The sequence below is a fragment of the Mobula hypostoma genome, chromosome 17 (genome assembly GCF_963921235.1).
Source record: "Mobula hypostoma chromosome 17, sMobHyp1.1, whole genome shotgun sequence".
NCBI classification, from domain to species: domain Eukaryota; kingdom Metazoa; phylum Chordata; class Chondrichthyes; order Myliobatiformes; family Myliobatidae; genus Mobula; species Mobula hypostoma.
Window position 1 is genome coordinate 13,872,796 of NC_086113.1, and position 27,737 is coordinate 13,900,532.

Sequence of the window (27,737 nt, forward strand, 5' to 3'; positions counted from 1 at the left end):
AAAGTATTCAACTCTGAAATTCCTCAGTTCTCTGGGTAACCATGAAATCAAGAAAGAAAAGAAAGACAGCACAATCATCAACACACAAATCCCAATTCCCCACAAAAAAATGAATAAAAATGGAATAGGCACATCAATCCCCAGATCCCTCCTCCTGCACAAAACAGATTAGGTACATAGGCCCCCAAATTCCTCCTCCCGCACAAAAAAACAAACAAATGGATCAGGCACATCGACCCCCAAATCCCTTTTCCTGCACAAAAAAAAACCAAGAAGATCAGGCGAAAAAACACGGAATATAAAAGCTATAAGACTGAAAAAGTCTATAGTCCAAGTCCACGTCCAAAATGCAGAAAAAACCTGGGCAATACTCTTGGGGACGCAGTGGCACGCTCTCCCCTCTCCAGTACAGAGCAACTGATCAAAAGGCAAACAGCTGGTGCTCACCCTCTGCACTCGCTTCGATGCTTCAATCTCCCTTGTTGCTTTAGTCGACAAACAATGGAAGCTATAATTGGTAAAACGGAGCCAAAGGTCGTTTGCGCCCCCGTCCTGCAGCCTGCCCGCCACGAAGTTCTCTCACGCTACGTTTGCCTCCCAGAATCCTCTGAGGCTTGCATTAAGATCACAGGTGTCCTGTAAGTCAACTTATTATTTTTAAATATAAAAGTCATAATCCCTTTGAAGTATTTTTACATCTCTAATCATCTGTGGCATTAAACCCAGTTCAATGATCTTTGACAGCAGCAAGCTTGAAACAAAGGATAGGATTTGCCGCTTTTGAATCTCTCCTTATAGACACTCAAAGTACATTTATTATCAAAGTATATATGCTGTATACAACCCTGAGATTGTATACTGATGCTCCAGCTCGGGATCTGGTTCCTTGAGGAAGCCTGACCAATTGTCCTGAGTTTCAAATAGGTCGAGACGAACTTGTGGGAGAGATTGACGAGGCAGATGTCGACAATCAGTTTCCTTTCTCTAAGGAGCTGTCGGATATAGGAAGAAGAATTGTTATTTTCTAGTATTTTCCTTGTAGTTTAACTTCCTTATGCTTGTAGTTTATATTGTCACCTACTGTATATACATGTAATTGTTCAGTAAAATTTCCAGTAATTTTAGTATAGCTGATTCTGTATTTTTATAGAAGCTTCTCAGTTTTTCTGCAGAAGGTGTTATGCCACTTAACCCTGACTATTATATTGGTTGATTGTTATTGTTCCAGTCAAGATGGTGCTGAGCTGCGGTTTGTGTTGAAGTTGTGGCTCAGTTGCTTTTAAGGACAATGGGAGTTAAGCTTAGATTAGGTTTTAGGGAAAGGGTTGAGCTATGGTTTTGTATCCCAAGGTGTCTGTGCTTTTCAGCGCTCCTAAGGTCTCTGCCATTTACTCTACTGTCTATGTCCTAGTGGAATTTGACTTCCCAATGTGTATCATTTCATGGATTAAGTTCCAATTGGCATCAGTCTGCCCAACTTTTCAACTGATCTACATCCCATGATATTAAATTAACTAGTTCTAATTTCTGAACCATTTTATCAATACTTCTCTATTCTTAAATAGTTTTGTGGGTAGATTTTGCAGGAACCAGCAAGTAAATAGTGTAAATGTTATTTGTCATATGTTTGCCTTGTCCTTGTGCATATTATTTCCATGACTTTTTGAACTGGAAATGTTCATAGTTGAGAGATCAAACTAGTGTGGTGACATCCAAGACCCATATTTAATAGAAGTGACTTTATTTTGTATTCTCCTAGTGGCGACCAGAGGAAGTATCCTGTATTTCTTGATTACAGAGATGAGCATGGTGAATGTTATGTATCAAACCTCTTTACGCCAGTTCCTGGGGCGCTTTGACCTGTCATTAGCCAGGTAATGAAACACTTGGAAAGAGATATTTTAAGTTGTACTGAAGTGTATTTCCTTTATATGTAAAGTTACAAATTTAAAAATAACATTTATCAAATATAATTTTATCAGTCAGTATTAATGAACTAAACACACAAAATGCTATGTCGTGCCATGCATGTCCTTGGACTATGTCAGACTGCGTGATACAAATGGCACATTTCTCTCCGTATTCAAGTCAAGTCAAGTCAAGTCAAGTCTCTTTTTATTGTCATTTCAACCATAACTGCTGGTACAGTACACAGTAAAAACGAGACAACATTTTTCAGGACCATGGTGCTACATGAAACAAGACAAAAACTACGCTGAACTACGTAAAACAACCCAAAAACTACACTAGACTACAGACCTACCCAGGACTGCATAAAGTGCACAAAACAGTGCAGGCATTACAATAAATAATAAACAAGACAATAGGCACAGTAGAGGGCAGTAGGTTGGTGTCAGTCCAGGCTCTGGGTATTGAGGAGTCTGATGGCTTGGGGGAAGAAACTGTTACATAGTCTGGTCGTGAGAGCCCGAATGCTTCAGTGCCTTTTGCCAGATGGCAGGAGGGAGAAGAGTTTGTATGAGGGGTGCGCGGGATCCTTCATAATGCTGTTTGCTTTGCGGATGCAGCGTGTGGTGTAAATGTCTGTAATGGCGGGAAGAGAGACCCCAGTGATCTTCTCAGCTGACCTCACTATCCACTGCAGGGTCTTGCGATCCGAGACAGTACAATTTCCGAACCAGGCAGTGATGCAGCTGCTCAGGATGCTCTCAATACAACCTCTAGAATATGGTGAGGATTGGGGGTTGGGAGATAGACTTTTCTCAGTCATCGTAGAAAGTAGAGACGCTGCTGGGCTTTCTTTGAACTGGAGCTGGTGTGGAGAGACCAGGTGAGATTCTCCGCCAGGTGAATACCAAGAAATTTGGTATACATGTGATATACATGTGACAAGTAAAGCTAATTTTTCTTTAAAATATTTAATCTAAATATCAGTGACTTGATTTATAAAAGAGTAGGATTTCTTATTGTGGAAGAAAAATACTGCTAATCTTGAAATGTGAAAATTCAATTATTTGGATTGGTTTGGATAGCAAAGAAGCAATCCTGTTCTTTGCTAAATGATCACTGTTGATAACAATAAAAGCATCATTTACTTTTTTGGAGCCTGAGAATTACTGTAATGTTATTTAGAAGAAAGCACTTTTATTAAATTACTTTATTAATACTTGCCAATTATTCTAAAGTAGATTATTCTGTCCATCAATATAGTATACAAAAGAACCTGACTATCAGCATGTATATTTAAACAAAAACCAAGCTTGTTCTAGTTTCCAGTTTTCATAAATTATAACTTTCCATTATTTGGATCCCATGGGGAAAACTACCTGCATATTATTAGATGTCATTCATCATTGGTTGATCGAGTGAAATGGTACGTGTCCTGTGGACAGATACAAAGGGTATTAATTGTGAGTATCTCTAATGATGTGATATAGGCTTAATTTCATTTTTACTGAGGCCACCTCTGTCACCCAGAGCGCTTCATATTATCTTCATAGTCAACAAGATCAATAAACCTGTGCACATATCTTCAATTTGCTGATTAAAAATGTCTGAAAGCCAACAGTTGTGACATTTTCCTCTGGAAATTCAATTGTTTCTGGCCGTCCCAGAGGACAAAATGAAATAGATTCAAAGGGTGATTTATTGTGACTGCATGGAGCCCTAAGCAAATGCATGGCGCTCTCATCAATGGTAATGAGAATTTTAAGACATTTTAAATTTAAATCTCAAATACAGTGGATTCCAGTTAATTGGGGCAGCCATTTATCTGGGACAACTCTTAAAGAGTGAAAAACAATTGAGAAAATAGCTGGGATTCGTTTTGGTTATTTGGCACTCTGTGCTGTTTAATTGGGCCAGGAGACTGTTGCTGAACAGTTTCTAACTAGTGTCTTACGCATGCATTTCCTTGGTATTAGACACCATGCAAATAGTTTTTTAAATAGCAACAGTTGTGTGGGGTTTGCGTTCAAAAAGCGGTGATTTTCGTCACTAATAGTTGGCGCAAAATAGCAATAAGACAATTCAGAACTGTTTTGCTCACCATGGTTTCAAGAATTCAGGCTTGGAGATGCTAGGAATGGCCTGGAGTGAAAATGAAACAACTTCACTACTTTGACAAGTTAGGAACTGTAGAGAATTTGAAGGTATTCATCTTGAATTTTATAATGAAAATGAAGATTTGGAGGATGAAGTTGTCGATATCATTGTATGAAGGCAGTCCATTGTCTACACTAGGTGCCTGCACTGATTTTGTCCATTTACAATCAATCAAAAGAATGTGGCAGTTAAATTCCTCTATCGATAGCTATTAGGAACGAATACACAGTTTTATAGTATAAAGTAGTATTGATAGTGTTCTAATTTGTTCAGTATTTCATTTAAATATATAATTTGTTACTCAGTTAAATGGTAGTTTAATCACAAATAAGAGAAAATCTGCAGATGTTGGAATCCAAAACAACCCACACAAAATGCTGGAGGAACACAGCAGGCCAGGTGGCATCTATGGAAAAGAGTACAGTTGACATTTCAGGCCCGAAACCCTTCATCAGGTCTAGAAAAAAAGATGATTCAGAGTAAGAAAGTGGAGAGAGGGAAGGAAGAACCACAAGGTGATAGGTGAAACAGAGAGGGGGAGGGGTGAAGTAAAGAGCAGGGAAAGTTGATTGGTGAAAGATATACAGGGCTGGGGAATGGGGAGTCCGGTAGGAGAGGACAGAAGGCTATGGAAGAAAGAAAATGGAGGAGCACCAGAGGGAGGTGATAGGCAGATAAAGATATGAAGTGAGAGGGGGAAATGGGAATGGGGAATGTTGTAGGAGAGGGTGGGGGGCATTACCGGAAGTTAGAGACATCGGGGGGCACTACCGGAAGTTAGAGACATCGATGTTCATGCCATCAGGTTGGAGGCTACCCATATGGAATATAAGGTGTTGCTTCTGCAACCCGAGTGAGGCTTCATTGCAACAGTAGAGGAGGCCATGGACTGACATGTTGGAATGAGAATGTGAAATGGAATTGAAATGGTTGGCCACTGGGAGATCCCACTTTTTCTGGCAGATGGAGCATAGGTACTTGGCGAAGCGGTCTCCCAATCTGCGTCGGGTCTCACCGATATACAGGAGGCCACACTTCATAGATCCCTCACCCCGCACTTCCGATTTCAATCTCCTGCCTGAGATCCACAAACATGCCTGTCCAGGTCAACTCATTGTTTCCTCTTGCTTCTGTCCCACTGAACTTGTATCCGCATACCTCGTCTCAGTTTTATTCCCCCTGGTTCAGTCCCTTCCTACCTACGTGTGACACTTCACATGCTCTTGATCTTTTCAATGATTTAATTTTCCCTGGCCCCGATCATCTTATATTCACTATGGATGTCCAGTCCCTATGCACCTCCATTCCTCACTAGAAAGGCCTCAAAGCTCTGCGTTTCTTTCTGGGCACCAGACCCAACCAGTTCCCCTCCACCACCACTCTCCACTGTCTGGTGGAACTTGGCCTCACTCTTAATAATTTCTCCTTCGGCTCCTCCCACTTCCTTCTAACAAAAGGTGTAGCCATGGCACTCACATAGATCCCAGCTATGCCTGCCTGTTTGTTGGCTATGTAGAGCAGTCTATGTTTCAAGTCTACAATGGTATCACTCCCCAACTTTTTCTGCACTACATTGATGTCTACATTGGTGCTGCTTCCTGCACCCGTGCAGAGTTCATCGACTTCACCAATTTTGCCTCCAACTTCCATCCTGCCCTCAAATTTACCTGGTCCATTTCTGACACCTCCTTCCCGTTTCTCAATCTCACTGCCTCTGTCTCTGGAGACAGGTTATCTAATGATGTCTATTATAAACCCACTGACTCTCACAGACTCTATCTCTTTCACCCTGTTACTTGTAGAAACGCCAACCCCTTCTTTCAATTCTTCTCCCTTCGTCACATCTGCTCTCAGGATGAGGCTTTTCATTCCAGAATGAGGGAGATGTCCTCCTCCTTCAAAGAAAGGGGCTTCCCTTCCTCCACCATCAACACTGGTCTCAACCACATCTCTCCATTACGCTCACTTCTGCCCTCACCCTGTCCTCCTGCCACCCTACCAGGGGTAGAGTTCCTCTTGTCCTCACCTATCACCCCACCACCTCTGCGTCCAGCACATAATTCTCCATAACTTTCGCCATCTCCAGTGGGATCCCACCACCAAACACATTTTTCCCTCCCCCACCCCCATTTTCTGCTTTCCACAGGGATTGTTCCCTACCCGACTCCCTTGTCCATTTGTTCCTCCCCACTGATCTCCCTCCTGGCACTTACCCTTGCAGGCGGAACAAGTATTGCACCTGCCCCTACGCTTCCTCACTACCATTCAGGGCCCCATATAGTCCTTCTAGGCGAGGTGACACTTCACCTGTGAGTCTGTTGGGGTCATCTACTGTATCTGGTGCTTCCAGTGTGGCCTCTTGTATATCGGTGAGACCTGACATAGATTGGGAACCACTTCACCGAGCACCTATACTCTGTCCGGCAGAAAAAGTGGGATCTCCTGGTGGCCACCTATTTTAGTAACACTTACTATTCCTATTCTGACATATCTGTCCATGGCCTCATCTACTGTCGCAATGAGGCCTCACTCAGGTGGGAGAAGCAACACCTTATCTGTCTGGGTAGCTACCAGCCTAATGGCACGAACATCGATTTCTTGAAGTTCCAGTAATGCCCTACTCTCTCCTTCACCATTCCCCATTCCTATTTCCCTCTCCTTATCTGCCTATCACCTTCCTTCGGTGCTCCTCCCCCTTTTCTTTCTTCCATGGCCTTCTGTCCTCTTCTATCAGATTCCCCCTTCTCCAACCCTGTATCTCTTTCACCAGTCAACTTCCCAGCTCTTTATTTCATCCCTCCCCCTCCCGGTTTCACCTTTCACCTTGTGTTTCTCTCACCCCTACCCCCACCTTTTAAATCTATTCCTCAGCTTTTTTTCTCCAGTCCTGCCGAAGGGTCTCAGCCTGAAACATTAACTGTACTTTTAACCATAGATGCTGCCTGGCCTGCTGAGTTCCTCCAGTATTTTGTGTGTGTTAAATGGTAGTTTGGCTTTTTTACACTTTTTAACTATTTATATGGAACTCTGGGTAATTAGGGTAGCTGCTTAATTGGGTCAAAATGTACTGGTCCGGATGTGTCCCAATTAACCAGAATCCACTGTATATGATTTTAATATGTACAAATGTATGAGGAACTGAGCCAATAATACAGACAGGTGACTGACAGCAGAAGTGTCCAGTTCTGTTCCAGAGCAAGTGAGCTGCCTACAGTAGTAGAACTTGCAATTGGGTTTGGAAAGCTGCCACACCATGCCCAAGCAGAACATAAGGGGCAGTTAATCAAGTGTACATGAGACCTCGATATAATAATGGCAACAGGCCTTCCCTACCCCTGTCAGCATTTTGAAAAGACTGCTCCCTTCATGATTCCCTTGTCGGTTCTTACATCTGCAGCAACCACTCTTTGTCTTGTGGCACTTGCTGTGAGACTGCAGGAGATGCAAGGCCTTCTCTCTTGCCTCTTTTCCCTCAATTCAATGCCCAGGACTGTCCTTCCAATTCACTTGCACTTGCACCACAGGGAGAAACCGGATGCCGACTGGGTGAGTACTTCACAGCGCACCTGTGTCCGGTCTGCAGATGCAACACAGTGATTCCAGTTGCCTGCCGCTGCCTTTCTCTTCCACTCCCATGCCAATATATCTGATTATAACCTCCCGCACTGTCAGGGACCCAGCGTAAGCTTGAGGAGCTCGTCATATTGTAGCCTTTAAATTCTACAAATCAACATCACTTAATTTCTCAGTATTGCAATGACCAATTTCTGCAGTAAGCCATCCATCTGAGATATTGGCTCAGACTTTCCCTCTCATCAACTCGCACAGCTGACTCTCATCTCATAGTTGTTGAATTCTCACTTTGTGGTTCCTCTTTTTTTCACAGTGTCTGTTTCATCTTACTCCCTCAGTCTGTGTGTCTCTGTTTCACTCTGACCGTCTGTGCTGTGTGTGTGTGTCTCTCCCTCTCTCTCTCATCAGAGATGTTAGATCATAGAACTTAGCTCAGTACAATACCGTATGGGCCCTTTGGCCTATGATGATGTGTTGACATTTTAACCTTCTCCATTATCAATATAATAATACTTTATTGATCTCGAGAGGGAAATTCTTTCCAAATAACCATCCATTTTCTTTCATCCATAATCCTATCTAAAAGTCCCTTAAACCTTCTTAATATAACTGCCTCTATCACCAGCTCTAACAGCACTCCAGCCACTTATCACTATGTTTTTAAAAAAAAAAGAACTACTTGTGGCATCTCCCCTAAACAGTCCTCCATTCACCTTAGCCACTGTCATTCACTCTATCTATGCCCCTTATCATCTTATACATCTCCATCAAGTCAATATTGCCTTTGTTCTTTCCATTCCTCCCAAGCCCTAACTGCAGGTTAAAACCAAATTTGACAACCAGAAGTATTAACTCTTTCCACAGAAGCTGATAGACCCGCTGAGTATTTTCTGCATTTTCTGTTTTTATTTCACACTTCCAATATCTGCAGTTATTTATTTTTCAGTTTTTTTAAAGTTGTGATGTCATTTGGGTTGATCAGCAGTTCATGATTCCACAGACAAGAAATGGATTGATTGGTAATGTCTTTGAAGGAGGCCACCGGCCTTCATTATTTTAACTTCCTTCTCGTTTACTTTGGGTTTTTTGAGCCTTAGCCCAGTGAGAAAGCAAATATGGAGGACCGGTCCAGGTAAGTCATTCTACTCGCAGATACGACCTTCTTGTGGTAGCAATCCCTCTAGGGCTAATAAGCCTGCTTTTCCCTCCTAAATCCCTCTCACACTGCAGCAATCATCCACCCTCCATGATCTTCATCTGTTTGGAAATTCCCAATACCACCCACTCTCTCCCTTTCCGCTGGCCACACTCTCTTGCCATACACAAATCAGCTTCACACCCACTATCACACCCATACTTTGTGTGTGTGACCTGTTACCTCTCTCCCTACTTCTCTTCCGATGCAGGACTCTCTCCACCTGTGATTCTGACTGTTGTATAAATATATTTGGAGAATAATTTTTGGTTTCTTCATTTCATGATAGTTTTTTTTGCATACAGAATTCTGAATGATTTGCATACATAATTACAGCATTGTAAGTGCATAAACAAAACTGAATGTTACTTTTTCAATTGAATATGTATCTTGCAGGTCTGTCAAGAATCCTATTACCAGTAAGAGAATAGCAAATATCATTGAGCATATGACTTATGAAATATATAAGTACGCAGCCCGTGGTCTATACGAGGAACACAAGTTTTTGTTCATTCTCCTGCTCACACTTAAGATTGACATGCAACGTCACAGACTGAAGCACGAAGAGTTCCTCACCCTTATTAAAGGTCAGAACATGAAACTTTCATTGCCTCACTATAAAAAGTAAAAGTAAACACTATCCACTGGGGCAGCCTACCAACCTTCACCTTTTAACTTGCATTTGTTTTATCCAGTTTTGCTATGGGTATTCAATCTGTGACTATTACAACATGTTAATGATTTTCAGAAACAAAATGAACTAGCCAATTAAGAATAAGTGCTTTAGTGACAACTGAACTCAGTACTGACATGTTTTAGTTCAATGTAATGGTACAAATCATTTTTTAAAATGTACGGTTAATAGCTACATATCCCAGAGCAATAAGGTGCCAAAGCTATTAACATGTGTCAATTCCAGAATTTAGTGCATAAAGTAAAATATATACTAAAGCTAAATTTATTTCATTATAAAGAGAGAAAAAATCATTTATTGATGGTATATTTGTTTAACCTGAATTTTGATTAATCTTACACAGGTGGTGCTTCATTGGACCTTAACCTTAAGGCTTGTCCTCCAAAACCTGCAAGGTGGATTTTGGATATGACCTGGTTAAATCTGGTGGAACTGAGTAAACTTGGGCAATTTGCAGATATCTTAGACAAAGTACGTTAAGAACTGATAAAACTATGTGGAACTAGTTATCTTGTATGATAAAGCTGGGTTGAAGCAGACCTTCCTAACACTACAGTTGGATCACTCCACAGTGATTATGCTTTTGTGCACTGTAGTTCGCTCAGACGGGCTATGTCAAACTGACCAGTTGGTTTGTTTAGTCAATGTACGTGCTAAAATGCTAGTAGCAGATGCACAGATAAAGAACAACATGGGAAAGGTATCGGTCTTAAAGATTTTATTTTAAAGATAATAATCCATTTAGCTGAAGGAGCTAAATTTCACTGAAGATGCATCAAGAAACTAAGGTGAAAAATGATTTTAAAATAAAAATTACTATCTATGCAAGACCTTTTCTATATCAAGATAAATAGCACTAATATATATTAGGAACCTATTGAAGATGAATGCAAACAATTATAATATGTACAAATGTGTACATTAAATAAATTATTTGCATCTATTTTAATGGTGGAGGCATTGAATACCAATAGTATAAGAGGATTCATAAATAAAGTTGGAGTGAAAATATAGAGAGGGTAACGTATCCGGCTGCACACATTCTCTGATCTACTAAGGCCAGCTATTAAAACAAAAATTGCTTTTTGATAACAACAAGTGCAAAAACCAATGGAAACACATTATCTGGACATATCTGTTGATTGTGATCATCAGTGCAAATTGATTAAAATAGCAAAAGCAATTATCAATGCAAAAGATCACACAAACTTGAATAAAACTGCCAGTGTAATCATTCAGATTATCATGGTCAGTAGTGAGTGAAGGAAAATATGACTTGGATGTGCACTGGTGAGTTTAATAATCCTTTGTTTTGCAGTACAGTTGATTTTTTTTCCTGATTGTTTAACCTTATAATTTTATTTATCCACCAATCCTTGTAGATTGGGAGGAATGAGAAACAGTGGAAGAACTGGTTTGATAAAGAAGCCCCTGAAGAAGTTGTTCTGCCAAATGCTTATGACCAGCGCTTGGATTGCTTTCAACGTCTTCTCCTGATCAGATCTTGGTGTCCTGATAGAACCATTGCTCAGGTATACACTTGGATGCACTTGAACTGCAGGATTTAAAAGAAAAGAACTGCAAAATTTAGAGATGACTTTTTAAAAAGCAAATAGTAGATAGTAAATAATGAACAGAAAATCAATTACATGAATTTAGAATTAACTGCATTTCTTGGTGTGCAAATAAGCTGATTAATTTTAACTTACTCTGAAACTGAAAATAATTTTAAGAAGTGTATAATATGATCAGCAATATGAAAAGATTATTCACTAGTTTCAGCTAAGAAAAACAGAACATGTAGTAATAGTGCTGCTTTGATATGTATCAGCTTTGATCCACATCAGCACTGAAGTTTTAATTATCAGAAGATTCCACATGAACTCCAGTGCTACTGTGTACATACATCTACTGATGCTTCTGGACACATCTTCAGTGATGTTCCTGGAATCATCGGGTGTTTCGGGTCTTTCAACATCATACAACCTCCTCCAGGTGACCCAACCAGGGCTGATCAGACCCCAGCTTGTGTCCAGATGGCTAGCTACTTACGACTCCATGGCTCCCCTCTTTTGAGCCACAGCCATCTTGAGGCCCTTTCTGCCGCATCGGTGGTACTGCGGATGGCTCTCCTCTTCCTTTCTCCCTCGATGCCCAAAATGCTGAAGGCTGTAACTAAGGAACGGGCTGCGAATCCCCTACATCCAGCCTCCACTGGGAGACACCTCGCTCTCCATCCAGCCTGCTGACAGTTGCTGACCAGTCCTGCGTACTTGGAGAGCTTCCTTTCAAAGGCCTCTTCCAAGTGATCTTCCCATGGGACTGTCAGCTCCAGCAGCACCACTTGCTTGGTAGATTCAGACTTAGAATTAGCAGCAACCAATTGTGTGACTTATCCGAACCCAGTTAGCTGATGCGCCTTCCTGATTTCACTTTCTTAAAATCCACCTCTAATGCTTTATCAAAGTAAATTTTTAAAGATAAATAGAAAATTTGGACATGACTTTGAACATCCCTCATAATGCAACACTGGTCTTCATATCACTAAAGCAAATATTAATAAAGGCATCCGTTAGTCTTGCGAGACCATGGATCTGCGCCTGGAAAGTCTTCACTCTCCAGGGCGCAGGCCTGGCCAAGGTTCTATGGAAGACCAGCAGTTGCCCATGCTGCAAGTCTCCCTTCTCCACGACACCAATGCTGTCCAAGGGAAAGACATTCGGACCCATACAGCTTGGCACCAGTGTCATACCAGAGCAATGTGTGATTAAGTGCCTTGCTCAAGGATACAACACGTTCCCTCGGCTGGGGCTCGAACTCACAACCTTCAGGTCGCTAGTCCAATGCCTTAACCACTTGGCCACGTGTCCAAAGCAAATATTAGGTTTACAATGTAATGAATTTCAAGTTCAGTTTATTGTCATTCAAACATACACACATTATACCGCCAAACAAAACAATGTTCCTCCGGACCAAGGTGCACAACAGAGTACATATAAATCACACACACACAATATATAATGTAATATTACCGCAAGTAAATGAACAAATAATAAGGTGCATTTACAAGTTACAAAGTTATAATGCTACGGGCACTTTATGTGTGATGAGACATTGGTGGTGGCAGGTAGTTCAGTAATCTCATGGCTTAGCTGATGAAGCTGTTTCCCGTCCTAACAGTTCTTGTCCTAATGCTATGCTATTTCCTGCCTAATGGTAGGGGGTCAAAGACATTGTTGGACAGACGGGAATGATCATTGAGCACGTTTGGGGTCTTCCATACATTCTTAATAAATGTGGGTGGAAGAGAGACCCTAATGATCCTCATAGCAGTCGCCACAGTCCTTTGTACGGACTTGCAGTCAGATGCTTTGTATTTCCCCTTTTGGACGGCAATACTGTACAGCTGGTCAGAACACTTTCGATGATGCTCCTGGAAAGATTGGTTAGAATGGGGGAGGGTAGTTTCACTCACCTCAAACTCCTGAGGTCATGAAGACACTGCTGTTTTTTTTTGACAAAAGAGGTGGTGTTGAGGGACTAGGTGAGATTGCTATATTCACTCTCAGAAACTTGGTGCTCCAAACTCTCTCATGTATGTGCACAAATTTATTTCAAAGATGCAAAGAAAATAATGATGTATTAGGCTAACATTGGCAAAGCAAATTTGAGACATATGACAGGTGCCACAGTAGCATAGTGACTAGCGTGAGCTATTACCAGTCATGGTGTTCTGGAGTTTGGAGTTCAATTCCAGCAGCATGCATAATGAGTTTATATCTTCTCCCTTTGAACTGCATGGGTCGACTCTGGGTGCTCCAGTTTCCTCACAAGGACCAAAGATATACTAGTTAGCAAGTGATTTGGTCATTGTATATTGTCCTGTGACTAAGCTGGGGTTAAACAAGTGGGTTGCTGGGTGGTGCAACTTGTAGGGCTGAGTGGGCCTGTTCCGCGCTGTATCTCTAAATAAATAAATGAAGTTCAATTATAGTGTCATTGTTCTATTTAGATTGTTCTGCCACTGTATTTGATTAATTGTACTTTATGAAGCACGTTTATGGTTAAATAATATTCGTTAAACACTGGAATTTAATTTGAAGTGTCTACTTCCATCGGGTGGGAGAAGGCCACAGCAAGCCTGCTGACCATGGGATTTAAGTAGTCAGAGATCCATTATCTTTGGGTTGTTATCTTTTTGAAGCAGCTCATTAATTGTGGAAACTTCAGGAACTCACCATTCTTCTGCATTTATGTCGAGCTGCCAGTTATGTATTTCCACTGATGAGAACAATTCAGTGCCAACAAGTTGGCTTCAGTTTCCACAATTCAGACACTGTCCTTAAACATGGTCTACATACTGCAAGGTGTCAGCTCTGCATGAGGATCTTTATTTTGTTGTGTCTGTCCTAGAGGAGACTTCCAGTGGTTTACTGTTGTTAAATTACCCTGATGCCTATATTAAAAATGGCTCCAAGTCACAGTTGTTACATTTCATCACAGCTGACTGTGGATGCACTCTCTCTCATCTTCCTGCCATGAGGTAGCTTCCATAAGGCTTAGGAGTAGAATTGGGCCATTTAGCCCATTGAGCCTGTCCACTAACCGCTTGTGGGTGATGTATTTTCCCCCTCAACCCCAATTCTTCTGCTGTCTCACTGTAACTTTTGACACCTTTACTAATCAATCAAACTCCACTTTAAATATACCCAGTGACTTGGCCTTCACAGCCTTCTGAGGTGACATATTCCACAGATTCACCACCCTCTGGCTGAAAATATGCCTCCTCATCTCTGTTGTAAAGGTTCATACTTCTATTCTGAGGCTGTTCCTTCTGGTCCTGGATTCCTTCACTATTGGAAACATCTTCTCCACATTCACTCTATCTAAGTCTTTCAATATTTGATAGGTTTCAATGAGATCCCTCCTCTTTCATCTACACTCCAGCAAATACTGTGACTTCAGCCTTTCGGTTGCAGTGGAGTGACCATGCAATGGCTGGGCCAGTATCCTCTGCCAACTCCTCGTTGCTTGAGTTACTTTGACATTGCAGATGTCAACTGGCATTGGTCCAGTGGTTATATAAAGGTTTTTAATACTGGATCAGAATCAGATCACTGGCATGTGATGTGAAATTTGTTAACTTAGCAGCAGCAGTTCAATGCAATATATAATCTAGCAGAGAGAAAAAAATAAAATAAAATAATAATAATAAATAAAAAGTAAATTAATTACATATATTGAATAGAAAAAAAGCGCAAAAACACAAATACTGTTTTTTTTTAAGTGAGGTAGTGTCCAAAGATTTAATGTCCATTTGGGAATCGGATGGCAGAAGGGAAGAATCTGTTCCTGAATCACTGAGTGTGTGCCTTCAGGCTTCTGTACCTCCTACCTGAAGCAAGTGGGAATTTCCGCCTGTAGCACGCACTGCGGGGGTTCACTCTCTTTAAAAACAACCTAACATTGGCCTCTGAGACAGAGATCACAGGGTTATCAGGTGCAACAGAGATCTTCAGAGCTGTAATTATATCCTCCCTTTCAAAGCATGCATAGAAGGCATTGAGTTCATCAGGTCGTGAAGCATCGCTGCCATTCATGCGATTGGGTTTCGCTTTGTAGACCCTGCCAGAGATGACGTGCATCCGATATCGCCTCAAACCTCATTCGAAATTGTCTCTTCGCCCTTGAAATAGCCCTCTACAAATCATACCTGGTTTTCTGGTATAGGCCTGGGTCGCCAGACTTGAATGCCATAGATCTAGCCTTCAGCAGATGACATACCTCCTGGTTCATCCACGGCTTTTGGTTTGGGAATGTACAGTAAGCCTTTGTGGGCACGCACTCATCCACACAGGTTTTAATGAAGTCGGCGAGTTTAATGTATCATCTAAATCTATCACGTCAGTGGTCGCATAACCAGGACTTGTGATATGCACCCCTGTTCACATGGCCATCTACCACCTGCTCCCATGGCTTCACATGACCCTGATCAGGGGACTAAGCAAGTGTTACACCTTGCAAAATGTTGTCCTGCAGGTGTCCTTTGGTAGAGAGGTATTTCCACCCCAACACCCATTAATTCATCACCAGGTCAATTTTTCTTGCTTGAGCAGTAGACTCTCTTTGGAGAAAAAATAAATAGTGCTGAAGCTTTCTATGACAAAACAGTTGTGCAAATAAAAGAGACTAATCTTTTTTCTTGGTTGGGTTTGTGTAAACTTAGTCAGCAACTTAGTGCTTAGACAGCCTGGCAAATAATTTAGCATAATGTGCTTGATCTGGTGACAGTTCCTTTCTTGTGCTGCAATTGTTCAGTTGTCAGTGGAGATGAGTTGAAGGTGTTTAGATATTCACAGCAGTGTTAAAAATGATAGATGCCAAAATACAACTTTATTGCAGGATCCAGCAGTTGTATTTATCTCTGATTTTTGAAATTGTATTCAAACTGCATCAATCACTTGGGCTGATTTGTAGTCCTTTAGACTTTCACTCAGCATTTGACGATTGTCAGTGTCGCATGTCTTAGGGATCAATAAAATTGACACTGATAATTTAGTTTCTTCTGCTATACTGGGTGAAATTTAGAGTCAGGCCATTTCCAAATGTCCTTCGTTGGAACCCAGCCGCTTTAGTGATGCAAGCATGTTGCCAGGAGGATCTGGGTTAAAAGGAAAGGTTAAATAGGTTAGGAGAATGAGGGAAGATTTGACAGAGATATGCAAAATTATGAGGGGTGTAGGGAAAATGCAAGTTGGCTTTTTTTTTCTCCCCCACTGAGGTTGGGTGAGATTAGAAATAGAGGTAGTAGATTAGGGTTGAAAGGTAAAATATCTAAGGGGAACCTCTTCACTCAGAGGGTGCTGAAAGTGTGGAACAAGCTACCAGAGCAAACGGTGGATGTGGGTTTAATTTCAACTTTCAAGAGAAATTTGGATAAGTACAAGGATGAGAGGAGTATGGAGGGCTATGATCCAGATGACAGTTGCTGTGACTAGGTGGAGTTACAGTTCAGCATGGACTAGATAGGCCAAAGGTCCTGTTTCTATGCTGTAGTGCTTATGACTCACCTATTCTTCCAAAACTGAATGGAATTAATTTAGGATGGGAGTTGGTAAAACAATAGAAGGTGAATTGAAAGTGTTCGGAGAATGACAATGCTGCTGCGTCTCCTAATCCTGGGAATACAGGCTCTCATGAAGGAGTTGAATAGTTTCCGAAGGCAATGCTCATTACTCTTCAGAATTTCTTTGAATGTTCAATGCATAATTTAAACCAAGCCTGTGGGCCATGCATGGCTTGATGTGCTTATTGACTTTTCCAACTGCAGACTGCTTTTCCACCTAATAATTCACAAAGATAACCCCTTCCTTAATGTTTTTGTTGCATTTTTCATTTGAGCAAAGGGATTTCTTGAGCAAGCATCTAGCATTAAAATTATTGTAGGCTAATGTCAGATCCCTGAGGGCTGATGGGTCCTGAAGTTGAGGTGTATAAAAATCATGAGTATGGTCTGTCTTTTTCCTCAGGAGAGTCTAAAGTTAGAGGACATAGCTTTTAGATGAGAGGGGAAAGATTTAAAAGGAATCCGAGTGGCAAGCTTTTCCACACAGTGGATATGTGGAATCAGATTCCAGAAGAAACTGTAGAGAAGGTCCCAATGACAATGTTTAAAAGATATTGAGACAGCTATGTGGATATAAAAGGTTTAGAGGAATGTGGGCCAAACATGGGGAAATGGAATAAGCTCAGGTGGACAACTTGGTCTTGATGGACAAATTGAGTCAAAGGGCCTGTTTCTGTGCTGTATGACTGATCATCAGAAAAAAAGAATCATCAACTTTTATTCTAATGAAGCATCATTGATCTAGAATTTTAAAACTTTTTCTCTCCCCATAGATGCTGGCTTACCTGTTTTTCCTTTTTTTTTTTAACTATAGTCACCAGGTCATTGTCAGTGACAAACCTGCATCTTTTGCGTGGATTGGTTGGTACTCCAATCCTTTTTCCAGCTTTCCAAATCCTCCCTCTCCGCTTACTGATCTTTACCATAGACCTCCTCTTTGCAAAAACATCAAATTTAGTACTAGCAACACACATCAAAGTTCAGGGCCCCAAACAGTCCTTCCAGGTGAGGCAACACTTCATCTGTGAGTCGACTGGGGTGATATACTGCGTCCAGTGCTCCCGGTGTGGCCTTTTATATATTGGCGAGACCCGACGCAGACTGGGAGACCGCTTTGCTGAACATCTACGCTCTGTCTGCCAGAGAAAGCAGGATCTCCCAGTGGCCACACACTTTAATTCCACATCCCATTCCCATTCTGACATGTCTATCCATGGCCTCCTCTACTGTAAAGATGAAGCCACACTCAGGTTGGAGGAACAACACCTTATATTCCGTCTGGGTAGCCTCCAACCTGATGGCATGAACATCGACTTCTCTAACTTCCGCTAAGGCCCCACCTCCCCCTCGTACCCCATCTGTTACTTATTTTTATGCACACATTCTTTCTCTCTCTCCTTTTTCTCCCTCTGTCCCTCTGAATATACCTCTTGCCCATCCTCTGGGTACCCCCCCTTGTCTTTCTTCCCGGACCTCCTGTCCCATGATCCTCTCGTATCCCCTTTTGCCTATCACCTGTCCAGCTCTTGGCTCCACCTCTCCCCCTCCTGTCTTCTCCTATCATTTTGGATCTCCCCCTCCCCCTCCAGCTTTCAAATCCCTTACTCACTCTTCCTTCAGTTAGTCCTGACGAAGGGTCTCGGCCTGAAACGTCGACTGCACCTCTTCCTACAGATGCTGCCTGGCCTGCTGCGTTCTCCAGCAACTTTTATGTGTGTTGCTTGAATTTCCAGCATCTGCAGAATTCCTGTTGTTTGCGTTTAAATTTAAGTACTATTACACCTGATGTATGTTCATCAATGTGATGTAAAATTCAGCCACAAAGTATTTAAGATGGTTGGGAATTGAATACTCCAAGTTCAAGTTCAAGTTTATTATAATCTGAATGTACAACCAAAAGAAACAGTGATCCTCTGGACCACAGCACACCCTCAATGCATTTATCACACACAGCACATAAAACAAAATATTACCACAAAAACATTAATAAAATATAATCCAAAAGGCATGTTAAGTGCACTGCATTGATAAACAGTTCTGTAAATACTCGCTAGCCTAGTGATAAGACAGGACTCTCTCGATGGTTCTCCTGTAGAAAGTTTCAAAAATGACACCCTTGCCAGCATAATCTTAAGTTATCTTCCCGGATGTAGCCTGAGCCATGTAAATGCCAGAATATTAACTGTTTCCAGACAAAATGCAGCTCATAGACAAGCACTTATACAATTATTGCTTATTGGCTTGGAAATTTTTTTCTGAAATGAAATTATGCAATTAAAAGCATTAACTCTAATAGCGAAAAGTTAAAATGCAATTATCAGGGCAAAACCAAATTATAGTTATTATTTCAGATGAAGTGAAATGATTCAATAGCTTTATATCTATTTTCATTTATTTAATGAATGCTTTGTTATACTTGTAGCAAAAATTAAAATCAAAGAATCTTAATTTCCCCCCATGTTTTATAGGCTCGAAAGTACATCGTGGATGCAATGGGAGAAAAATATGCAGAAGGAGTCGTCCTGGACATGGAAAAGACTTGGGAGGAATCAGATAGATACACTCCACTAATCTGTTTTCTATCAATGGGCTCAGATCCCACGGATTCCATTATAGCTTTGGGCAAAAGGGTCAAGATAGAGACTCGCTGTGTTTCAATGGGTCAGGGACAAGAAGTCCATGCTCGGAAGCTACTTCATCAGTCCATGACCAATGTAAGAGGAAATTCCATGAGATAATTCTAAGTCTGAGTTATTGCACATAATTAGGAAAACAATTCCTTCCTTTCTCTCCTTGATCCCACCAATCCTCTCTCCAGTCCTTCTGATCATCCCTGTACCCAATCTCTCAACTGTCCCTCTAGCCTTGCTGATGCTCTCCATCAAGTATTCACTGAGTATCTCACAAAACTTGGTGGTTATAGTAACATAACTGTAAGCATCCTCCAGCAAATCACTGCTCCAAAAATTATTGGAAAAGTAACTTTGCCCTTGCTGACAGAATGGTCCAAGTTGACATTTCCATTAATACAGGTGTTCCCAATCCTTTTTTTATGCCATGGACCCCTACCATTAACTCGGGGGTCCATAGACCCCAGGTTGGGAACCTCTGCATTAAACATTTAACTAATTTCATAACAGCTTTGTTTCACCTGTCCATTGTACCTAGGTTTGTTTATCTTTTATTATTAACTGTCTATTTGTACATTTTTCTTTTAGGAGATATTAAAATATCATTGTTCTTTTATTTAGGGTGGTTGGGTTTTGCTCCAGAATTGTCACTTGGGTCTCGATTTCCTGGATGAGTTAATGGACATCATGACTGAAACCAAAAATATCCATGAAACCTTCCAACTATGGATGACTACAGAGGCTCATAAGTTATTCCCAATTGCACTTCTTCAAATGTCAATTAAATTTACCAATGAGCCTCCACAGGGTCTACGAGCAGGTTTAAAAAGGACCTACTGTGGTAAGTCACCAAAATTAGTAGATGCATTTTAAAGCATGATCTACAATGATTTAAAATGTCCGTTGTGCCAGGTTTAAACTATGAGCGGGTCCTGATGGGACTTGTCTGTGGAGCAGGAGATTGCTTGAGTTAATAGTAACAGCAAGGGCCAATAAAAAGAAGTAAGGTTTAAGCGGAGTGGTCATTGTTGGAGCGGGCTTGTGTTAGAGTGGTCAGGCTTTGGCTCAACAGGTTTGGGTGAGAACAGATAGGGGCTAGAAAAGCTTGAGAAGTTAGAGGTATAACAAGTGTAGGCAAAGTGGTAACTCAGCAGTGGAATGCTCCTCCTGCGAGATGTGGGATTTCAGGGTACCTAATGGTGCCCCTGATGATTACATCTTCAGAAAGTGCACCCAACTTCAACTCCTGACTGACAAGGTCAAGGAACTGCAGCTGGAGCTGGATGCCTTGAGGATCATCTAGGAGGCTGAAAACTTCACTGCTGAGACTTTTACTGAGGTGGTCACACTCAGAGTGCAGGCTTCTGACAGTAGATGATGACCACCAAGAGAAGGTAAGGGAGTAAGCAGTCAGTGCAGGGTTCCCCTCTGGCCATTACCCTTAACAACAAGTATACCTCTTTGGATATGCTGGGGGAGGATGACCTATCAGGGCACAGCAACAGCAGCCAGACCAGTGGCACTGTGGCTGACTTTGAGGCTCAGTGGGGAAGGGTAAAGTCGGACCGAGGGTTAGTGATAGGAGACTCATTAGTTAGAGGGGTGGACAGTAGATTCTGTGGCCACGAAGGAGAAGCCAGGATGTTGCCTCCCAGGTGCTGTGGTCCAGGATGTCTCAGAGTGGCTGCAGAAGATTCTCAAGAGGGAAGGTGAACAATGAGTAGCTGCAAGGGTGTAAAGTTTCATATTTAAGGATCATTGGGATCTCTTCTGGGCAAAATATGACCTGCACGGAAGGATGGGTTACACCTGAATCCTTGTGGGTAGGTTTGCTAGAGATGTTGGGGAGGTTTTAAACTTACTTGGCAGGGGGAGAGGAACTGGAGTGATAGGGCTGAGGAAGGGGTAGCTGGTATACAATACAACTCAATGCAAACGAGGGAGTCCTTGTGCAGGATTCCTTAGAGGTTAACTTGCGGATTGAGTCAGTAGTAAGGAAGGCAAATGCAATGTTAACATTCAATTTGAGAGGACTAGAATTTAAGAGTGAGGATATGATGCTGAGGCTTTATAAGGCATTGGTCAGATGGCACTTGCAGTACAGTGAACAGTTTTGGACCCCTTATCTAAGAAAAGATTTGCTGGCTTTGGAGAGGGTCCAGAAGACATACATGAGAGTGATTCCAGGAATGAAAGGATTAACATATAAGGACTGTTTGATGGCTCTGGGCCTGTACTCACTGGAGTTTAGAAGAATGAGGTGGATCACATTGGAACCTATCAGATATTGAAAGGCCTGAATAGAGTGGAAGTGGAGAGGATGCTTCCTATAATGGAGATTCTAGGACCAGAGGGTACAGTCTCAGAATAGAGGGATGTCACATTTGGGGTTGGCAGACTTCTTTTATTTATTGACTAACCTGCAGTCTATCTTTTGTGTTTGTTGCAATCACACAATATAAATGAATTTTCTAACTAAAATGGGCAAATTTACTTTGAATGACATCCACATTCTCTGTACCATTGTAGCCATACAAGCTCAGATTTGAATCACTGTTAGGGAATTATGTAGTTAATATTAAATCTCTTATCTGAGATATTAATTTACAGGAATTAGTCAGGATTTGCTGGATGTTAGCAGCATGACTCAGTGGAAGCCTTTGCTCTATGCAGTGGCTTTTTTACACTCAACCGTGCAAGAACGACGCAAGTATGGACCTTTGGGTTGGAATATTCCATATGAATTTAACCAGGCTGACTTTAATGCTACTGTGCAATTTGTTCAAAACCACCTGGATGACATGGATATCAAGAAGGTACAGGTGACAATTTTTATTTCTCAGTTGTGTTCTTATAATACAAAAAAGAACAAACTATTGCAAATTCCAAAAGATGAAAACTGACTTTGAATCTTTGTAACATACCTGCAGCAATGAAATTACTGAAAAATAGTAGTATTAAAGAAAACTTATATTGTTAATATTTCCCAAGCAAGGATTCTCATATGACTGCTTAATTAATACCCAAGTATACTTCAGGGTAGCGATTGGCATTGAATTGAAGCTTTACGCCCAAATCTGCCAAGAAGTCTTTGGGGAGGATGCAGCACACGTCTAGTGACCGAGAATTTCAACAGGGGTTTTTCCATGAAGTATCTGCAGAACCAATTGGTGAAAATGCTTTAATTTTGAAAATATTATTATACAACATTTTATAGGAGGATCTGCAGTCATCTGCATGCATTAATGTCAGAATATTTGAAGATCCTCACAGAAATTTCTAGCCTACCTTATTTAGCTGCCCATTTCATGCTATATTTCACTGATTTATTTGTAGTCACATTGAATATCATGGTATCACAGTGGATTCTGGTAGTTGGGTGATCAGTTAATCAGGGCAGCTGCTTATTTGGGACAACTCTCGAAGAACAAAAACTAAATCATGAAAATAGCTGGGATTCCCTTTATTTGGGAAACTCTGCTGCTTAACTTTGGCAGGAGACTGTTGCTGAACAGTTTCTAACTAGCATCAGACACGTGAACTTTTTGGCTGTTAGACACTACACCATGCTTAGAGTGAACAGTTTTTAAATAGCGTCAGTTGCCTGTACTTGTTTTTTTTTAAAAAAAGTGATTTTTGTCACTGATAGTTCATGAGAAATAAGCAGCCAGAGAATTCAGAACTGTTTCACTCACTGAAGTTTCATACATCAGGCTTGGAGATGCCAGAGATGGCTGGGCATGAAAATGAAATGATTTCACTACTTCAGCAAGTTAGGAACTATGAGGAATTTGAGGGATCGATAATCATCTTGAATGTTACAACATAAATTAAGATTAGGAGGATGCAATTGTTGAAAATTGTATGAAGACGGTCCATTTTCTAGGCATTTGCACTGATTTTTGTTCATTTACAGTCAATCAAAAAAACACTCTGCTCTCAGCTGTGGCTCCAAGGAGCTATTTGCATGCGACAACAGACACACCCTGGTACACCGCTTTGGCAGGCAGGCTAAACCAGGTGAGGGTAGTCGACTGGCCTCGTACCCCTGTCCTAGCACATGGTCAGTTTCGGTGGACCGGTGGATGAGATCCAATGGCCAGGAAGGTGGTTCTGCCATGCTCTGTGGAGAGGGAAGTGTATGATGTGTTACGTAACCGGCAACAATGAATATCAATCGAGACAGGTTATATAAAAAGAACCAAACCTTTATTGAACATGGATAAACAACAAAAAACGAAAACCTTAACTGGAAGTTAACCGCTATGCAGCCGTTCAACAAATCGTCACTCGGCACTGGTTCTGAAAGCGTTAAATGCGAAAACAGTTCTTAAAGCAGTTAAGTCAGATATAGTTCTTAAAATGGTAAATTCGAAAGTCCACCAGATTTATACATTCAATTGGGAGAGACTTCTCTGGAGAAGGATTTCTTCATAGACGCGACTTTCCTGCTGGATCTGTCCACAGGATTCACGATGCCGAAAATAAACAGTTTAATACAACTGACCTTAAATTCTTCTAGAGAGCAAATCCTGCATGAACTCCTTGCTCTTTTGGCAAGAGTTATCTTCGATGCAGGTCACTCCTCCTCCACCGAAGACTCAATAAGGTCGATCCTTTGTTAAACTGCCGAACGATGCTGACTCCTCTCAAATCTTCGGGTCCTGTACTTCGATAAAGTCTTCACTCTCCCGTACTACTGCTGGAATAAGGTACATCAACACATCTAGCAAAAATTGCCAATCCGGCACTATTGTACCTTGCAACAGAACATAACAACCATTTTAAAAATGAAACTGCGTCATAAAAACAAATACGCAACAGAAACGGAGACACAGTACATTCTAGCTGGAAATCTAAAAACTAAAAATTAACTGCGTCATCAGGGGTCTTCCTTTATATACCCGTGGTGCACATGTCATCATGTTACCTCACACCGGCGGGAAAATTACATCAGGTGACCTCCAAAAGACCATTACATCATTCTCACAAAAAAAATCACAGATCTCCTTGAGGTATGTAACAGATGATACACAGAAAAAATCATGGCCAACCACTGCAACCAAAGAAGATCCCAGTTGTGATGATCTTTGTATTACTGGACCTGGGCTTTGAAGATCGAGAGAGTGGAACTGAACGAGTGCAACAGCGTTTCCACTTTAAAAACTGTCCCGCACAGTTTCCTGTCATAGTCTGATATGATGGACAACTACCAAACGAAATACTAGAAACTAATACACAGTTTTATAGTACTCTAATAGTATAGTGTTCTAATTTGTTCTGTATTCTATTTACATATATAATTCGTTACTCAGGTGGTAGATTGTCTTTTTTAAATACCTTTTTAACTATTTAATTATGCCAAAATGTACTTGTCTTGACGTGTCCCAATTAACTGGAATCCACTGTATATGTAAGGCATTTGGTAAGAGAATTTCCAAGCCAATTAAGGCTTGAAAGGGTATAAAAATATTTGTGTAATACCTAGGACAATTTGAGAAAATTCCATAGAGAAAGGGAGATTAAACCATATGCCTAAATGTTCAAACATCATATGATCCAAGTAGTCTCTTGTTGGTTGCAAATGCCAATTGGATCTGATGGAGCAATGTGATATCTCAATAAATAAAGTATGCCCAACAGAAATCGGTTAATCAGTGTTTTTATGCTATTATCATGAAGATCAAAAGTAAAGTTGTTGGATCCATATAATAAAGTGGCCATTTTATTAACTACCTCCTCTACCTAATAAAGTGGTAAATGAGTGTATGTTTTTGGTCTTCTGCTGCTGTAGCCTACCCGTTTCAAGGTTCGATGTGTTGGTCATTCAGTGATGCTCTTCTGCACACCACTGTTGTAACGCATAGTTATTTGAGTTACTGTCGCCCTCCTGTCAGATTGAACCAGTCTGGCCATTCCCCTCTGACCTCGCTTAGCAGCAACATTTTTGACTACCAAACTGCTATTCACCGCAACACACATCAAAGTTGCTGGTGAACGCAGCAGGCCAGGCAGCATCTCTAGGAAGAGGTATAGTCGACATTTCGGGCCGAGACCCTTCGTCAGGACTAACTGAAAGAAGAGCTGGTAAGAGATTTGGGAGGGGGAGGGTGAGATCCAAAATGATAGGAGAAGACAGGAGGGGGAGGGATGGAGCCAAGAGCTGGACAGGTGATTGGCAAAAGGGATATGAGAGGATCATGGGACAGGAGGCCTACGGAGAAAGAAAAGGGGGAGGGGGGAAAACCAGAGGATGGGCAAAGAGTGTAGACAGAGGGAGAAAAAGGAGAGAGAGAAAAAGAATGTGTGTATAAAAATAAATAACAGATGGGGTACGAGGGGGAGGTGGGGCATTAGCAGAAGTTAGAGAAGTCAATGTTCATGCCATCAGGTTGGAGGCTACCCAGACGGAATATAAGGTGTTGTTCCTCCAACCTGAGTGTGGCTTCATCTTTACAGTAGAGGAGGCCGTGGATAGACATATCAGAACGGGAATGGGATCTGGAATTAAAATGTGTGGCCACTGGGAGATCCTGCTTTCTTGGCTGACAGAGCGTAGGTGTTCAGTGAAATGATCTCCCAGTCTGCGTCGGGTCTCGCCAGTATATAGAAGGCCACATCAGGAGCACCGGACGCAGTATATCACCCCAGCCGACTCACAGGTGAAGTGTCGCCTCACCTGGAAGGACTGTCTGGGGCCCTGAATGGTGGTAAGGGAGGAAGTGTAAGGGCAGGTGTAGCACTTGTTCTGCTTACAAGGATAAGTGCCAGGAGGGAGATCAGTGGGGAGGGAGGAAACGAACAGACAAGGAAGTCATGTAGGGAGCGATCTCTGCGGAAAGCAGAGGCGGGGGGGAGGGAAAGATGTGCTTAGTGGTGGGATCCTGTTGGAAGTGGCCTCGTGTTTGCTATTCACTGGATGGTTTTTGATTTTTGTACCATTCTGTGTAAACCCTGGAGACTGTTATAAGTGAAAATCCCAGATAAGCAGTTTCCGAGATATTTAAACCACCTTGTCTGGTATCAACAATCATACCATGGTCAAAGTCACTTAGATCGCATTTCCTCCCAATTCTGATGTTTGGTCTGGACAGCAACCGAACCTCTTGGCCATGTCTGCATGCTTTTCTGCATTGCGTTGCTGCCAGGCACAAGGGTTGATAAGATTTTTGCATTAATGAGCAGGTGTACACATATTCTTAATAAAGTGGCCACTGAGTGTATATTAGATTAAGTATAAAATTATATTGTGAAATTTACTTTTCATCGCTTGCTTCTTCTTCCCCTTCCATCCACCCACCAAACTACAAGGGTGTTTCGTGGACTACAGTGCGATATATGATTGGTGAGATCCAGTATGGTGGGAGAGTCACAGATGATTATGATAAACGACTGCTGAACACATTTGCCAAGGTCTGGTTCAGTGAAAATATCTTCACTTCAGACTTCTGCTTCTACAAGAGTTACAGTATTCCAAAATGCACTTCAGTGGATCAATATCTACAGTATATTCAGGTTTGTAAACACACAATCCGTGCAAAGCTAAACGTAATCAGTAGTAAAGAAAGTAGTAGTTAGATAAAGCAGCTTTTCTGATTAATTCTTTTTCTTTCTTAATCTTGTTTTAATTTTTTGAGTTCCAGATTTTTAGTATAGAGTAATTAATGCAGTACTGTCATCGTACATTTGGAGATATTCCTTTTTATTGTAGCATTCTGACCATCATATGCAGACACTGGAACATGAGCCTTAACCAACTGGCTATTTCATGTCATATTTGCACTAATTAGTTCTCTGTTTGGAGTTTTCCATTAAAGTTCTTAAACTGTGATCTTCTTGTACAACAATCTGCACTTACACTGCTGCAGTATATTATGTTATATGAGAAATTTATTTATTGAGGAATAATATCAAACCTATTGTACATTCCAGAGTCTGCCTACATATGACACACCTGAAGTGTTTGGTCTACATACCAATGCTGATATTACTTACCAGAGCAAACTTGCCAAGGGTGTCTTGGATACTATATTAAGCATCCAGCCAAAGGACAGCTCAAGTGGAGGGAGAGAAACAAGGGAAGCTGTGGTAGCCCGGTTGGCTGACGACATGCTGGAGAAGCTTCCTGTAGACTATGTACCATTTGAGGTAGGTAATAACCAGGTGAAGGGGGGGACACAGTTTATGGATTGATTTAAATCTGCTCACTTTAAGCTAATGCAAAAGCCATTAACTATTAACCTTGGATGTGAAACTTGGAATTCAGCAGTTCTGTTGTCATAAACTGCAAACAAGAGCATGGTTATTTAAAGAGTTTCCTCTGTTAAAAGTAGTTGTGGTTGGAAAAGTTGGGTGCAAGGCTGTATTGGTCTGATACTTGAGGACAGAGACCTAAAGCATTTGTACAGAAAGCACACTTTGGACTTTGTGCCCATAAGATCCGGAGCAGGGGTG

At 41.4% G+C, this 27,737-nt stretch overlaps 1 protein-coding gene and 1 long non-coding RNA gene across 2 annotated transcripts in view; one reads left to right on the forward strand and one right to left on the reverse strand.

Annotated features, from left to right (window-relative positions):
• Nucleotides 1-27,737, forward strand: part of dnah5 (dynein, axonemal, heavy chain 5) — a 249,007-nt gene that overhangs the window by 212,071 nt on the left and 9,199 nt on the right. Inside the window, exons 67-75 of the mRNA XM_063069583.1 lie at nt 1,760-1,874; nt 9,230-9,420; nt 9,871-9,998; nt 10,910-11,059; nt 19,122-19,367; nt 19,905-20,124; nt 21,894-22,099; nt 26,595-26,798; nt 27,216-27,431. Coding sequence (XP_062925653.1) covers nt 1,760-1,874; nt 9,230-9,420; nt 9,871-9,998; nt 10,910-11,059; nt 19,122-19,367; nt 19,905-20,124; nt 21,894-22,099; nt 26,595-26,798; nt 27,216-27,431 — 1,676 coding nt within the window. The remainder of the gene's footprint in view (nt 1-1,759; nt 1,875-9,229; nt 9,421-9,870; nt 9,999-10,909; nt 11,060-19,121; nt 19,368-19,904; nt 20,125-21,893; nt 22,100-26,594; nt 26,799-27,215; nt 27,432-27,737) is intronic.
• LOC134357864 (uncharacterized) overlaps nt 23,570-27,737 on the reverse strand; it is a 43,489-nt gene continuing 39,321 nt past the window's right edge. The window contains exon 4 of the long non-coding RNA XR_010020744.1: nt 23,570-23,985. This is a non-coding gene — a long non-coding RNA (uncharacterized LOC134357864). The remainder of the gene's footprint in view (nt 23,986-27,737) is intronic.